Genomic DNA, 16,090 nt, shown 5'->3' with positions numbered 1-16,090 from the left:
CATCTTCCCAATCGATAGCTACTTTTAAAGAGAAATATTTACACATGTTCAACCCAACTTGGTATAAGTAATTGTACTAATTGTATCTAACCCTTGACCTCACCATTGGCCTTATTTTATCTTCAATAGCCGTGCAAGACATTTGTCATATATCAGGTTACTGTTACATGTTTCTATATGGCGTCTCTTGCAGCGTATAAGCTAGGTGATTGGTCCATCCGCTTCTTACGTCAGTACACTTTAGCCTCATATGTTTATTCAAGCGCGTCATATACGTTTAAATCGTAACACGAGAAAGAGAGTGGGAAAGGAAATGCGTGCTAGTTTGTATAGAATAAAAGGTTTATCGGAGTGTGGGAGTAGGAACATTTCAAAGGTTATTTTCTGTTCCGACAACCTCGTATACAAATAATATAATATTGAAAACACGACAAATAATAGTGTATTTTTAGTTCAACTATTTTGAAAATCTGGACCATATTATACAAAATTGTGCATTTCACTACTTATTGACAAAATAGAAGCAAAACAAAATATTATATCAAAGTGGAAATTAATGCTCTATTGTAGTACTAAACATATTTCTTTCTCTCGTTTAACAAACTATTATTAATTAACATTAATTTCATTAAAAAGTTTATACTTAGTTGACAGAGCCGATGTAAAACTTTAATCATTTAAGTGAAGGAAACTGTCTTCAGATTTATTTCCCTTGGTTGCTTTTATCAATGAGTAAAACATTTTGTAGGCTTAGAAACTGTGTATAAAAATAAAGCTATGACGTCAGACGTGGTGACTACTGCGCGGTCACTTTGAGTTTAACTTCTCTAGACTCTCTGTTAAAATAGCGTCTCTTGCACTGCGTTTTATTTTAACTTCATGCAGCAAAATAATCATCGCTTTTTAAAAATCCGAAATAGACATCAAGGTACATAACATATTTACAGCCAATCATGACCCATTTTGACAGCCACTCCACAAAAAAATAGTTTTAAATTATCAGAAAAGTAAAATTGTATGTCAAAGAAATCTAAAGACCTAATGCACTTTTTTAACTGAAGTTTTTAATTATTTAAAAAAAAAACACAGAAATAATGATATTATTAAAACAACATAATTAAATGGAGAAAATTCACTACAAATAGGTTCAAATAGATGACAAGGTTCAACAAAATTTCCTTTGAGGATGATATGGAAATAAACAATAATCTATTTGATTAGCACATATTTGTTTGAGAGAACAATTATTAAAATTAACTAAACACAAAGTTTGAAAAGTTAACTCATATGTAAAATGCAGCTTTCAGCTAAGCCCAGTACAAATTGTTAAAAATCTAGATAAAAGCAATACAAATACAAAACGGAGTCAACGATTAATAAATATCTGTATCTGCTCAACATTTGAGTTAAAGGACTATTTTATACAATGGTTCTAAAAGATTTTACATTGTTAATTTTTATTGTCAGTTCGATTAAATTGTTTGTGAACTTTTCTTCTTCTAGATTGTTGCCTTTCGAAAAGGACTGGTATACTATATAAATGCAGATTCACATTATTTATCTTACATTGATTCTAATAACTGATCCAGTGTCCATTTCTTCCCTCAGTTACCCGCTAAAACCTAGACCATCACTGGTCACGCCCACATGAACATCATCCCCTAACTTTTGACCAACCCTGTACACCAGAGCCCCAGCAGTGCCTGGACATGTCGGGGTTGTGTACATGTACCATGTCCGGCCATCCGTGACGGCGCGGTGCACCCAGTGACCAATGGATACCTGCGGGTCGGATTGTCCGTGCGGGTACGAGATTATGATGGTCAGGTTCACATCTGTGTTGGCCCTGTATTTCTCGTAGACAGTGCGGTGGATATCTTGAAACTGTAGACACAAGTCTCTTAGGTTATACCCAAACTTCACATTGTGTGTGGCAAACTCCAAAACACACGATTTCTCCCCATTGTTTAAAGGAGGAATATGAATACAATCTAAAGTAACATTCACCATCTCATCTTCCTCATTCAAGTTATATTTCGTTGAGAATTGAAACATTTTTGGATTCCTCTTCTCGAAAAAGTCGACGAAATCTCTTGTCGTTCTCACATGCACCTTCCACCAGATCATTTTACTTGGCGTATCACTCTTATGTCCGGGACATGGGCACACAGTTTTGTCCCCTGTTCCTACAGTGTGCATGTCTACTTTAAACACTGTGCCAGTGCATTCTTTTGACGCCTTCTTCGATTCAGTACCAGCGCTACATTCTTGTTTGCCGACTACTTTGACTGTTAGTTTAGACCAGACTATAATAAGTTCCTCCAAATCTTCTCCTCTGTAGCCTTTAGGAAGAGAAGATTGATCTAAGCTGTCCACAGGAAAGAAGTCCTCTACACATGGATCATCTTCATGGTCAGATAAATCCATAGGACCACGTCTCTGACATTTTTTGCACATTCCCTCTGAAGACGTATCGAACACCTCATGTGTGCCTGTAAAAGAAATATAGTACTGGCTCTAGTATCTCACAATATTCAAGAGAGCTGCTTTTAGGGAACCGACTCATGGTCCACAGTTGTGAACTGTGCTAACAGTATTTCTTCCAGACTTTTTTCTCCGGGGGGGCACTTGAAATTTTCGGGGGGGGGGGGGGGGCGGGGCGGTAGACTTTCTTCGGGGGGGGGGCGGACACTGTTAAAAGTATATATTTTCTATATAAATTATATACATTTCATTTCGTTCGGGGGGTGGGGTGGGGGGGGGGGGGGGGCGGTAAAAATTTTTCGGGGGGGGGGGGGGGGGCGAAGAGTTGCCTGGAAAAAACTCTGTGTGCTAATATAGTGACTGAGCGAATACTGTGCTAATATAGTGACTGAGCTAATACTGTGCTAATATGATTACTGTGCTAATACGGTGCTAATATAGTGACTGAGCTAATACTGTGTTAATATAATTACTGTGCTAATACTGTGCTAATATAGTGACTAAGCTAATTGTTGTGAATGGACTTTAGTATATTGAATGAGTTCGAGAGTATGCGTGTGGTTAATCGAGTTTAATAGAGATGTTGATGGTTTGAGAGTATGAGTGTAGTTGAATGTGTTTAATAAAGATGTTGATTGTTTGAGAGTATGTGTGTAGTGGTATTAATAAAAGATTCTGAATGAGTGAATAAATAAGGATGTGACGTAGGAGAGTATGTTTGGTTTGTTAGGAAGATAGTAGAAGTCAGTCTGAGTAATGTTGTCGTTGTGTTAGGAACCTTCGTCCTGTGTCTGTCGTTGATTTAGTCGTCGTGTAAAGTTGATATAATCAGAGGCGTAGCGTGGGGGGGGGGACATATGTCCCCGGGCGCTGACCTTAGAGGGGCGCCAAATTGAAAGTTTGAAGAGGGTGGTGTGCAAATGAAAAGTTCGAGGAGTGGGGGTGCAAATCGGAAGTTTGTCCCCGGGCGCCGGGAAGGGTCGATACGCCTCTGGATGTAATAAAATCATAGAAATGAAGAAAGCCGCCTTGTCTCATCTATATTCAATCGTCCACGTTCAGCATCGGCTCTGTACAAGCGCTCGCTTTACAACACTAATACTGTGATAATATAGTTGGTCACCTACTTACCAGCCCTATTGAGTGAGACTGGTTTTGTGAACTTGATTTGCAAATCTACAGCATGTGCTGGTAAATTTAGAGAACACTTTATATTGGGACGGTGTGGTCGAATGGTAGAGATTTTGACTGCTAGCCCGAATGTCTCGGGTATGGATCTCTGATCAGCCTTGTGACTGCAAGTGTCCGCCCAGCTCTGAAGGAAAGTGAAGGCGGCTGGGCGTAGAGCTGATCATACCATCACTTGGTGTGCCGAGGTTTAGAAACACATGAACACTACTTCATCTGCTTCCGTGACACGGACATTCCAGCTCAGGAGTTGAACTCTCATTAGCCAGGAAGACCTCGACGTCGTGAACTCCAACTAAGTGGCAGATTGTAGACTGAAGCAGCCTCACGAAGATGTTGGTTAGATCGCTACATGTTGGTCAATTATTCGTCCTTAGGCTCTCACCAGGCTTTTCTTCCCCCCCCCCCTACCACCAAACGCGGGACATCGTCCTACCGTCTGCTACTCGGCTTGATGGCGAGGGGGGGGTGTTCGGTCATGGCAAGGCTCAGGCCCACAAAACGGTTTAGAGTGCGACCGCGGGGGGGGGGGGGGGGGAGGGATTTGGACGCTACAAAACAGTAAAGAACACGACTTTTTGTGTCTCCAAGTTAAGTCAATGTATCTATAGGTAGAATTGAAGTTTTACTTTGGTGTAGAATAATCTACCCTGTCCAATTATGGGCGCATCGCAGATGCTCTCATTGCCAACAAGGGGACTTCATCTGCTAAATGGGCTGCTAGATGTCAAGAAGAATGTTTACTTCTTCTTTGTTTTCATTGCAAGAGAGAAAAAAAATGTGAAAACGTATAAGCTGAAATATATACCTCATGTAGCTATCAACTATCACCTTCTCCGGCCATTCCAACCCCTCGACAGAACCTCTCTCCCTCCATATTTGAAGTCTATCCCATTTTGATTATTTCCCACACATAACACTTGTCGATAAAAAATTGACCTTGGACATTATCCTACCATAAAGCCTAACTGAGTATGATAATTTTTGGTTTCTGACAAGGATTAGGGGTGGGATTAGGGTTTGTAAGGTAACAGTTATGGCGTTGGGATCTTCTTCTTCTTCTTCTTCTTTGTTCTTAATTTTTAGTTTTGGAAGGGATCGAGCCTTATCTGCCAGAGGGTTTGAACTCGAGACTTTTTTCGAATTTATCAACCATGAGCTTTGCCGACTCGACCATGCTTCCATCACAATTAAGGATTACGTGTCAACTGGTTATGCGCCATTGAGGCCATTGACTCCGATTTCAGCCTGATTTTTTTTTTGGATTTGCTTCCATAGCCTTTGTCCAACCAAGAACAAACTACAAGGCAGCAGTTGTTTGATTTTGGAGTTGTCTCTCCTAGAAGATAGGCTGACCCCAGCTAACGAGCCTCATCTGCCCGAGGGTTCGAACTTGAGACTTTAGCAACCATGAGCTTCACCGACTCGACCACGCCGACCCCTAAAATGGGTTGGGATAAATGTATCCTTCACTTTATCAGACCCCTCTTTCCACACAGCTGACGGACCCAAGGGTCAGGACATTACCTGTACTGCTTGGAATCAGCTGTGTTGTACCAGTTACCAAAAGTAAACCAGCGCTGGTAATACTATCGCCTAAGGGATCTTCACTCCAATATATATATATATATATATATATATATATATATATATATATATATACATATATCTTCACCACGAATACAGACATGGGTTTAACTGGCCAGTAGGCTTGAATTTCAAATTTGAGTTTACATACCATTCTTAGCAGCCTTTTCTAGATCCTGAACATAGCCTTCCATCTGTTCTTTAGACTACAGACTGCTGTGTATAGAAATAAATATCAATGGTATTTGGTAGATTGTTAAAATACGTCATGATTGTGTGGTGTAAAACGTGGTCATGGTTGTATGGTGTAAAACTTGATCATGATTGTATGGTGTTATACATGGTTATGATTGTATAATTTGTAAAACTTGGTCATGATTGTATGGTGTAAAACTTGGTTATGATTGTATGGTGTAAAACTTGGTCATGATTGTATGTTGTAAAACTTGGTCATGATTGTATGGTGTAAAACATGGTCATGATTGTATGGTGTAAAACTTGGTTATGATTGTATGTTGTAAAACTTGGTCATGATTGTATGGTGTAAAACTTGGCTAGGATTGTATGTTGTAAAACATTGATCACGAGTGTATGGTGTAAAACTTGGTCATGATTGGTGTAAAACTTGGTCATGATTGTATAGTGTAAAACTTGGTCATGATTGTATGGTGTAAAACTTGGTTATGATTGTATGGTGTAAAACTTGGTCATGATTGTATGTTGTAAAACTTGGTCATGATTGTATGGTGTAAAACTTGGTCATGATTGTATGTTGTAAAACATGGTCATGATTGTATGTTGTAAAACATTGATCAAGAGTGTATGGTGTAAAACTTGGTCATGATTGTATAGTGTAAAACTTGGTCATGATTGTATGGTGTAAAACTTGGTTATGATTGCTCATGGAAAGATTTGAACTCAATGTTGTAATTGTATGATAGTTAAATATTCTACTGGTGTTGGCTGAAAGTTAGGAATATAATGAAAGCAATGTGATTAGATTAAGTCAAGTACTATTACCATTGATTTGTGTGTGTGTGTGGGGGGGGGGTATTGTATATATTTCAGTTAAAATCACTGGACATGTCATTTGTCAGGCGTTAGCTGCCGTATGTCACATGACATGTCATTTGTCATCAATTAACTGTCGTATATCACAGCATATGCCAGTTGTCATCCTTTAGCAGCCGTCACTGGACATGTCAAATGTCATTCATTACCTGTCATATGTCACTGGACATGCCTGTTGTCATCCCTTAGCCGCCATGGGTATGGTAATAGCCTTGTGGTAAACAAACACCACCATTTTCCCCAAACCCAGCAATACTCTACCTTACCTGTTACCACATCCGACAAGGACGTGGGGTTTGGTTGGTGGATTTGTGTATTGGCTTACGTATGTATGGCATTATCCTGTTATTCATATGACTTAACATAATCCTGTGAAGCCACAGGGACTCTGATTGATCTATTGTTGGCCCAACAACTGTAGTTGCTATCTTGAACTCGTTATATAATATGGGGTGTAATCAGTACCATGCCTAGGGTAGTGTGGTCAGTACTATGATTAGGGTGGTGTTATCGGTACTAAACCCAAGGGTGGTGTGGTCTGTACTATGCCTAGGGTGGTGTGGTCAGTACTATGCCTAGGGTGGTGTGGTCAGTACTATGCCTAGGGTGGTGTGTTCAGTACCATGCCTAGGGTTGTGTGTTCAGTACCATGCCTAGGGTGGTGTGTTCAGTACCATGCCTAGGGTTGGGCGGTCTGTACCATGCCTAGGGTTGGGCGGTCTGTACCATGCCTAGGGTGATGTGGTCAGTACTATGCCTAGGGTGATGTGGTCAGTACTATGTCCTATGGTATTTACGTTGTTCATTAACAGCTGTTTACAATAAGATAGAGTCAGCTGTGTTACGTAACAAGCATAGTAATCATTTTTTTAATTAAATGGTACATCTAGATAACGTTAAAATACATAATGAAGGGAATTAGGTTAAGCTGAGGCTTGAAGTGAAAAAGTAAAAAAAAACAAATGCATACTTTGTCATTATTATCACCCTAGACTTATTTCTAGAATTAACACTTAGACAACACCAACGCTGTTTTTTTTCAGTGCTCTTGCTCTATCCTTAAGGATATGAGAGACGGATCAAACATTTTTTCTTACTTTGATTATAGTTTGCTTTTACAAATTAGGGAAAATATTTCTAAAAAGATGTTATATGTGGTGTATTTCATGTGGCCAATGTACAAAAAATAGATAGACTCTCAAGATCTAGATCTAGTACCACACAATACCATTCTAGATTTTGAATTAGACGTATTATAAAGTAGACAGTTATTATATTAAAACTTTATAAACAATTTTAATTGCACTTACAGTTGGTTATTTAAACTAAAGATTTAAACTAAAGAAACTTGCATTACAGCGTTGTGAAGAAAATGTGCACAAATGGCTATGACGTAAACGGAAGTAAGCAACATCACCGTTTCATTTTGTTTTGAATTTCCGATGTGACTTTGGTAGTGCGCAAAAACACGCGTAACACGAAGAGAGGAGTGCTGTTAATTTATCAGAGTTTAAACATGTCTTTTATTATTCAGTTTAATTCGGTCGTTCGGTCGGTCGCTTAGTCGGTTGGTCGGTCGGTCGCTAAGTCGGTGGGTCGGTCGGTCTCTCGATCAGTTGGTCGGTCGGTTGGTAATTTTTTTTCAAATGAGGTCTAAGAAAAAGTCTTAGAAAAACGACTTATTAATTATTTATTAGTTCTGTTATTTGCCTTTGTGTTACCTCTGTTTGTCCTCGTCACTATTAGATAAAACACGTGTTCTGATACTTAAATTCGTGTGTCCATCCTTGAACTAGGGGTGTCAAACTGTTTTTTTTAAAAAACGGTCTTAGCGCTTTTTAAAAAGTTGCTATGTCAAGAACTCATGATTCTAAGATAGTGGGCACTAAATTTGTTCATATATCTCAAGTTGTAAAGAAAAAGCTAAGACGTTTTAAAAAAAATTTTCCAACACCCTAAAAAGTGCCATGTTTGAGAGGTTATATCTGTAAACGTACATGTTACAAACAAAATCTTTTGAACTCAACGCAAACACACATACACAGAGAACAGACTCAATTTTTTCAAACCTCAAAAATAAGTACATCATTTAAATTAATTGCGTTGAAATTGGCTGTTCATACCTATTGAAAAAATTAAAAACGCAAGTAAAAAACACAAATTTTGTACATTTTTAACACATCACCAAAACATTTCTGCTGAAGAACATACTTATTAAGTATATCACAATGTAGGGGAACAACGCTTCTTTGAATTTAAGTAACAAGTACGTTTGAAACACACATTTGATCAGAAAAATGCTGGTGTTCACAATCTTTCAAAAATGTGTCTTATTTTTTTATTTAAAAAAATTAATTATGACACCTACAGTAGATCTGAGTACATAGAAATATAGAATAACCATAGCTCTTAACAGATAGTCTTTGTGTCTGTGATTAATTTATATGTGATCCAATGGTGACTGGAACAGTGTTAGAGTCACATAAAGAAAATATTTTTGTTGAAATAATTATTAGTCTCTAGAACCAGTAGTACATTTTAAAAGTAAGAACATTTATTTATAATGTCTCAGTCGATGTCTCTTTATGTTATAAATATGTATTTATACATAGCTGTTTCAACAATTATTACGATATGGTACGGCTACACCAAAATACACTTGGTATTAAATACAACTACGTAGGCTAAATAGATAACAATGTTAGTCTTGCATTCTCACCCTTAGTGTCTTAACAGTCTTTTTTCACAACTATAATCTGTAACGATTTTATCAATAGCCACAATAAACGGTAAACATAATTTAGAGGACGTAACAAGGTTTTTTTTAAAAGGAATCTAATAGGGTTTATTTTCAAGCTATCCCCCCCCCCACTCCAGGTAAGTGTTGGAGGTATTAACATAACATTTAGTTAAACATTAAAATTAAAGAACACACTACAAAATCATCGCTAAAACTCAACACATCCATGAAAGTTGCGGGGTTTTCTACTTTAAACTATACCCATATAGATCTACTGTTGACACTGGCGACGAAATGTACGATCACGTGTCCTTTTACATTTAACAGAAAAAAATATTCAGCTATTTTTAAAAAGATTAGAAAAATATGTTGTAATTAATTTTCAAAATACTCCATGCCAGAAAAGACAAAAATATTTGAACTAAGCAATAAGAAAAAAATTAGACTCCGGTACAAAGTGAAGTGAAGTGGGGTTTGGTTCATTGGGCGAAGCTGAAAAATTACGTAGAAGTCTAATCATTCAACGGGGTTAAAGCTTTATTAATAAAAATGTACTAAAGAAAAAAAACTAAAAAAAACTAGACTCATTAACTTGTTTGTTAAGTAGCTACATGTTTTTTTTACTGAACTATCAAGCCTATAAAACTTGATATCATAATTTAGAAAAGCTTGGTGGTGCGTTATTAACGAAGAAAACGGCCATTTTCTTCAACCGGGCCTAGAGCTTTTTTTAGTGATCGCTGTAGTGTGTTTTGTCAAGCTCGGCCTTTTATAGACAATCCACGTCACAATAGAAAGCCTGTTTTTTGAAAAAGTAATCTTTTAACACACTGGTTGGAATGAGATACAAAGATCTTATAAGAGTTTATAGAAGTCCTAGGGCAGACTAGTCCATGTCTTACTTCAATTTTAGAAGGCCTACTCGGTTTTTGACAGAATGTTGAATTACAGTTTAGCTCGCTTTAGTGGACTCAGTGGCGTAGCGAGGGGGGCGGGGGGTGGGGGGTACATATGTCCCCGGGCGCCGACCCTAGAGAGGGCTAAAATGGGTTGGAACAAAATTAAAAGCTCATTTTAGCTGCAGAGGGGGGGGGGGGGGAGGGGGCGAGGCGCCAAATTAAAAGTTTGTCCCCTGGCGCAGGGAAGGGTCGCTACGCCTCTGGGTGGAGAATTGTGAGAAATGTTTGCCATATAAATTTGTCATATTCCACGAAACATTTTAAAATTAAGATTACTAATATAGTATGCGAAGTTTAAAGAATTTTTATCGATAGACAGCGTAGGTGGGCTTGACAAACATGAGACAATCCTACCAAGTCAGGTTGATGAAACTAAATAAAAGGGGTTGAAATAACAATAAAGACACACTTTGTATCAAGGTGGTCGCCCGCTTTGATAGCAGAGACATGTCAACTAAAATCATCCAATAGGTTATTAAAATTTAGCTGTGAGATATTTTGTCTGAGATATTTTGTCTGAGATCATTTGACAGCCCACTGTGACCCATGTTGACAGCCCACTGTGACCCATGTTGACAGCCCACTGTGACCCATGGTGACAGCCCATTGTGACCCATGTTGACAGCCCACTGTGACCCAGGTTGATAGCCCATTCTGACACATGTTGAGAGCCACTGTGACCCATGTTGACAGTCAATCGTGACACACGTTGAAAGCTAATATTGATGCCTTCTAATGACCCATTTTGACAGCGAGTTATGACCCATATTGACAGTCACGCCACAAAAAAATAGTTTTAAATTATCCAAACAGTAAAATTTTATGGCAAATAAAACTAAAGGCCAAATGTTCTTTTTAAACTGAAGTTTTTATTTATTTAAAAAGAAAACAGAAATAATGATATTATTAAAAACTATATAATTTAAATGGAGAAAATTCACTACAAATAGGTTCATGTAGATGACAAAGTTCAACTTAATTTCTTGTCAGGGCGATATAGAAATAAGCTATGATATATTTGATTAGTGCATATTTTCTTTGAGAAAAAAAAATATTAAGATTAACTAAACACAAAGTATGAAAAGTTAACTCATATGTAAAATCTAGCTTTCAACTAAGCGAAGTACACATTGTTAAAAATCTAGATGAAAACAATACAAATACAAAACGGAGTCATCGATGAATAAATATCTGTATCTGCACAATATTTAAGTTGAACTTAGTTGAAGGATTAACTATTTTATACAATGGCTCTTTAAGATTTTTACGTTGTTAATTTGTAATGTCAGTTCGATTAAATTGCTTGTGAACTTTTATTCTTTTTGATTGTTGCCTTTCGAAAAGGACTGGTATATTATATTTAGATTAAAATGAAAATGAATGCAGATTCAAATTATTTATCTTACGTTGATTCTAATAACTGATCCAGTGTCCCTTTCTTCCCTCAATGTTATGTGCTTTTACCCGCTAAAACCTAGACCATCACTGGTCACACCCACATGGACATCATCCCCTAACTCTTGACCAACCCTGTACACCAGAGCCCCAGCACTGCCTGGACATGTCGGGGTTGTGTACATGTACCATGTACGGCCATCCGTGACGGCGCAGTGGACCCAGTTACCAATGGATACCCGAGGTTCAGAAAGTCCATGCGGGTACGAGATTATGATGGTCAGGTTCTCATCTGTGTTGATCCTGTATTCTTCGTAGATATTCCAGTGAAACTCCTGAAACTGCTGACACAAGTCTCTTAACAGGTACCCAAACTCCACGTCATGTGTGGCAAACTCCAAAACACAAGATTTCTCCCCATTTTTAAAAGGGGGAATATTAACACAATCTAAGGTAACATTCACCATCTCATCATCCTCATTCAAGTTATAATTCGTTGAGAATTGAATCCTTTTTGGGTCCATCTTCTCGAATAATTCCACGAAATCCCTCGTCGTCCTCACATGAACCTTCCACCAGACCATTTTACTCGGCGTATCACTCTTATGTTCTGGACATGGGCACACAGTTTTGTCACCTTTTCCTATAGTGTGCATTTCAACGTTGAACACCGTACCAGTGCACACTTTTGTCGCCTTCTTCTCATCAGTCTCAGAGCTACATTCTTGTGTGCCTAATAATTTTACAGTCAGTTGAGACCAGACTGTAATGAATTTCTTCATGTCTTCTATGCGGTAGCCTCGAGGAATGTAAGATTCTTTAAATATGTCCACAGGTTTGAAGTTCTTCAGACATGGATCATTCTTATGGTTAGATATTGCGGCAAACGCGCTTAGGCTCTCATACGCCGCGTTTTGGTATTGTTCCGCTGAACTAGATTCTAGCACTTCATGTGTACCTGTAGAGTACGTATAAATATCACAACTCTAAAAACAAAATGAAATTTAAACGTTTTAATACATATATTAAAGTTTTAAAAGTAAAGCATGTTTTACAAAAAGAGTATTTAGCGTATCTTACTGATTAAAAACCATTGTAATGTTTAAAACTCCCGATAATTTTAAATAAATATGTGATAGAATTTGTGTAATCTATAGCTCGGCAACGATGGATATTATGTGCTCATTTTATGCAAAGGAAACACTTAGTCTAAACAGTTTTATTATAAAGCATTACTCCACAATAGATTTCTTACCGATCGGATCTTTAAAATGTAAAATGAAAATGTATTTATAAGTTTTTGCTCAGCTTTAAACAACGTTAGTAACTACTGAAGTGCTGAAAGTGGCCGTACTTCAACCCTGCACCAAAACAAGAGTGAAACTGGTTTTGCGACCATGCCTTGCGAAACTACAATTCAGGGCGTGGTGGTAAATTTAGAGAACACTGGGACGGCGAGATCAAAAGGTGAAGCTTTTGACTGCTAGCCCGTAGGTCCCGAGTTTGGATCTCGGTTCGGACTTGTGACTAAATGACGTCACTGAATCCCCCGAGATCTGATAGGTACCCAAATTATGTTTAGGAAAGTAAAGGCGGCTGGGCATAGAGCTGACCATACCATCGCTTCATATGCCGAGTTTAGAAATATAAGAACTCTACTTCATCTGCTAAATAAATTGCTAGGTGTCAAGAAGAATCTTTACTTCTACTTTATTTTCGTCGCAAGAGAAAAAGTGTTAAAACATGTAAAGTTAAATATATACCTTATTCAGCTCTCAACCACCCCTCATACGGCAATTCCAACCCCTCGACAGAACCTCTCCCCCCACTTGAAGTTTATCCCCTTTTTATTATTTCCGACACATAACACTTGTCGATAACAAATTGATATTGGACATTATCCAACCATCAAACCTAACTGAGTATGGTAATTTTTGTGTTCGGACAAGTATTAGGGTTGGGGTTAGGGTTTGTAAGGTAACAGCTATGGCGATGTAATAAATATATCCTTCACTTTATCAGCTTCCTCAGTGTTTCTGTCAGGCATCTCTTCACCCAAAGCAACTCTACCCTCCTAGACCGGACAAAATATAATTTATGTGGAAAATATATATACTCTTATCAGCGACCGCCCCACCCCTAGAAAATGTAGTCGCTCTACACGAAAGTTTCAAGTGCCTCATCCGCTGGAGAAAAAAAGGTCTAAAAGAATTACTGGTCGACATGTTTAGAAAACCAACGAAAAAGACATACTACGCTTTACCTGGTGCTTGGTCGACAAGTTATCTGCCTTTTATCGAATTCAGGGTTACACACAGTTGCGATAGCATGAATAACAGGTAATCACTGGGGGAGGTACGTAGGCTACCATGGGTGGGGTAAGGTGAAATAAATAACTAGGTAATAGGGCTTGTAAGTAGGTCACAACTTCTCGTTCTCCTACTTGCCAGCTAGTAGATTTCGAGACCGTAGACTTACAAGCCCTATTGCTCAGTGTTTTAAGGTAGATGTTAAAACAGGGAGGCCATTGGCGGGGGGGGGGGGTATTGTCCTAGACATAATGTATATGTTATATATATATATATATATACATATATATATATGTATATATATATATATATATATATATATATATATATATATATATATATATATATATATATATATATATATATATATATATAGGTATATTTATTTACGAATAAAACAGGTGTCTAATGGACGATTGATGTAACTACGACTTGAAAATCAAGGCGCTAAGTCTGGGCAGAATGTTGAGTAGAGCCAAGTGTTGCCCATGTATCAGCCCCCCCCCCCCTCCCTTTCTCCACACAGCTAATAGCCCCAAGGGAAAAGACGTTACCTGTACACCTTGGCATCAGCTGTGTGGTAGCAGTTACCGAAATTTCAAATTACAGTTTACTTACCATTCTTGGCAGCATTTTCTAGATCAAGGGCGTAGCCTTCCATCTGTTCTTTAGACATTTAGAATGCTGTGCACACAAATAAATAAAAATCAATTGTGTTTGGTAGATTGTTAAAATACTTCAGGATTGTATCGTGTAAACCGTGGTCGTGATTGTATGGTGTAAAACTCGGTCGTAATTGCTTATGGAAAGTATTGAACTCAATGTTGTACCATTGATTTGTGTGTGTGTGACATGTCAGTTGTAATCCATTAGCTGCCGTATGTCACTAGATATGTCAGTTGTCATTCATATGCTATCGAATGTCACTGAATATGTCAGTTGTGATACATTAGCTGCCGTGGTTATCTCACTAGCCTTCCAGTAAACAACCACCAAATGTGTACCAAACCCAGCAATACTCTACTCTACCTGTTACCACATCCCACAACAATGACGTAGGGTTTGTGTTTTGGATTTGTGTATTGGCTCTCGTATTTATGTCATTGGCATCATTCTGTTATGGGTCATCCATAAATAACGTCACTCGTTTTTTTTGACGATTTTTACCTCTCCCCTCCGTCAGACTTAGTCACAAAAAGCCAGACCCCCGTCCTAAAATGACGTCACACCACAGACTACAAACCCCTCCCCCCCCCCCCCGAAATTGCAGTTGAATCACACACCGTCACAAAATTACGCACCTCCTTCCTTATACGAGTGTGACGTCATTTATGGACGACCCCCTTATTGATATGACTTAACTTAATCCCGTGAAGCCACCTGGGAATTTATTTTGGGCAGCTATCTTTAATTAATTCCCTTTGTGTCCGATAGCTGTAATTGATTTCTTGAACCCGGTATATAAAAGGAAGTATGGTCATTACTATGCCTAGGGAGGTGTGGTCAGTACTATGCCTAGGGAGGTGTGGTCAGTACTATGCCTAGGGTGGTGTGGTCAGTACTATGCCTAGGGTGGTGTGGTCAGTACTATGTCTAGGGTGGTGTGGCCAGTACTATGTCTAGGGTGGTGTGGCCAGTACTATGCCTAGGGTGGTGTGGTCAGTACTATGCCTATAGGTGGTGTGGTCAGTATTATGCCTTGGTGGTGTGGCCAGTACTATGCCTAGGGTGGTGTGGTCAGTACTATGCCTATAGGTGGTGTGGTCAGTATTATGCCTTGGTGGTAGTGTCAGTCCTATAGACAAGGGTGGTGTGGTCAGTACTATGCCTTGGTGGTGTGGTCAGTACTATGTCTAGGGTGGTGTGGACAGTGCTATGCCTAGGGTGGTGTGGTCAGCACTAAATTCAAGTGTGGTGTGGTCAGTACTATGCCTTGGTGGTGTGGTCAGTACTATGCCTAAGAAGGAGTGGTCAGTACTATGCCTTGGTGGTGTGGTCAGTACTATACACAAGGGTGGTGTGGTCAGTACTATGCCTAGGGTGGTGTGGTCAGTACTATGCCTTGGGTGGTGTGGTCAGTACCATGCCTAGGGTGATATGGCCAGTACTATGTCTAGGGTGGTGTTGTCAGTACTATGCGCGTAGGTGGTGTGGTCAGCACTATGCCTAGGGTAGTGTGGTCAGCACCATGCCTAGGGTGGTGTGGTCAGAACTATATCCAAGGTGGTGTGGTCAGTACTATGCCTAGGGTGGTGTGGTCAGTACTATGCCTAGGGAGGTGTGGTCAGTACTATGCCTTAGGTGGTGTGGTCAGTACTATGCCTAGTGTGGTGTGGTCAGTACTATGCCTTGGTAGT

At 38.9% G+C, this 16,090-nt stretch overlaps 1 protein-coding gene across 1 annotated transcript; it reads right to left on the bottom strand.

The window, feature by feature from the left end:
- Positions 1-1,090: 1,090 nt before the first annotated feature.
- On the bottom strand, positions 1,091-7,719 carry LOC131943854 (uncharacterized). Its single transcript, XM_059304145.1, has 3 exons — positions 7,641-7,719; positions 5,411-5,475; positions 1,091-2,492 (listed from the first exon to the last, which is right to left on the bottom strand). Exons 2-3 carry the CDS (start codon positions 5,451-5,453, stop codon positions 1,609-1,611), a joined length of 927 nt encoding a protein of 308 aa, XP_059160128.1. The 5' UTR covers positions 5,454-5,475; positions 7,641-7,719; the 3' UTR covers positions 1,091-1,608.
- Positions 7,720-16,090: the final 8,371 nt, after the last annotated feature.

This window comes from Physella acuta, unplaced genomic scaffold, assembly GCF_028476545.2.
Source record: "Physella acuta isolate Inbredline_101_S28 unplaced genomic scaffold, ASM2847654v3 ptg000040l, whole genome shotgun sequence".
NCBI classification, from domain to species: Eukaryota; Metazoa; Mollusca; class Gastropoda; family Physidae; genus Physella; species Physella acuta.
Note: the sequence above shows the minus strand (reverse complement) of the source record. Positions and strands in the feature narration are given on the sequence as shown.

Bases quoted from the DNA above. Each gene is read 5' to 3' on its own strand.
- LOC131943854 (XM_059304145.1), bottom strand. From the start codon at position 5,453: ATGGAAGGCTATGTTCAGGATCTAGAAAAGGCTGCTAAGAATG. The intron at 2,493-5,410 runs GTATGTAAACTC...TTTCTTTTACAG, and splicing joins AGAAAAGGCTGCTAAGAATG to GCACACATGAGGTGTTCGAT.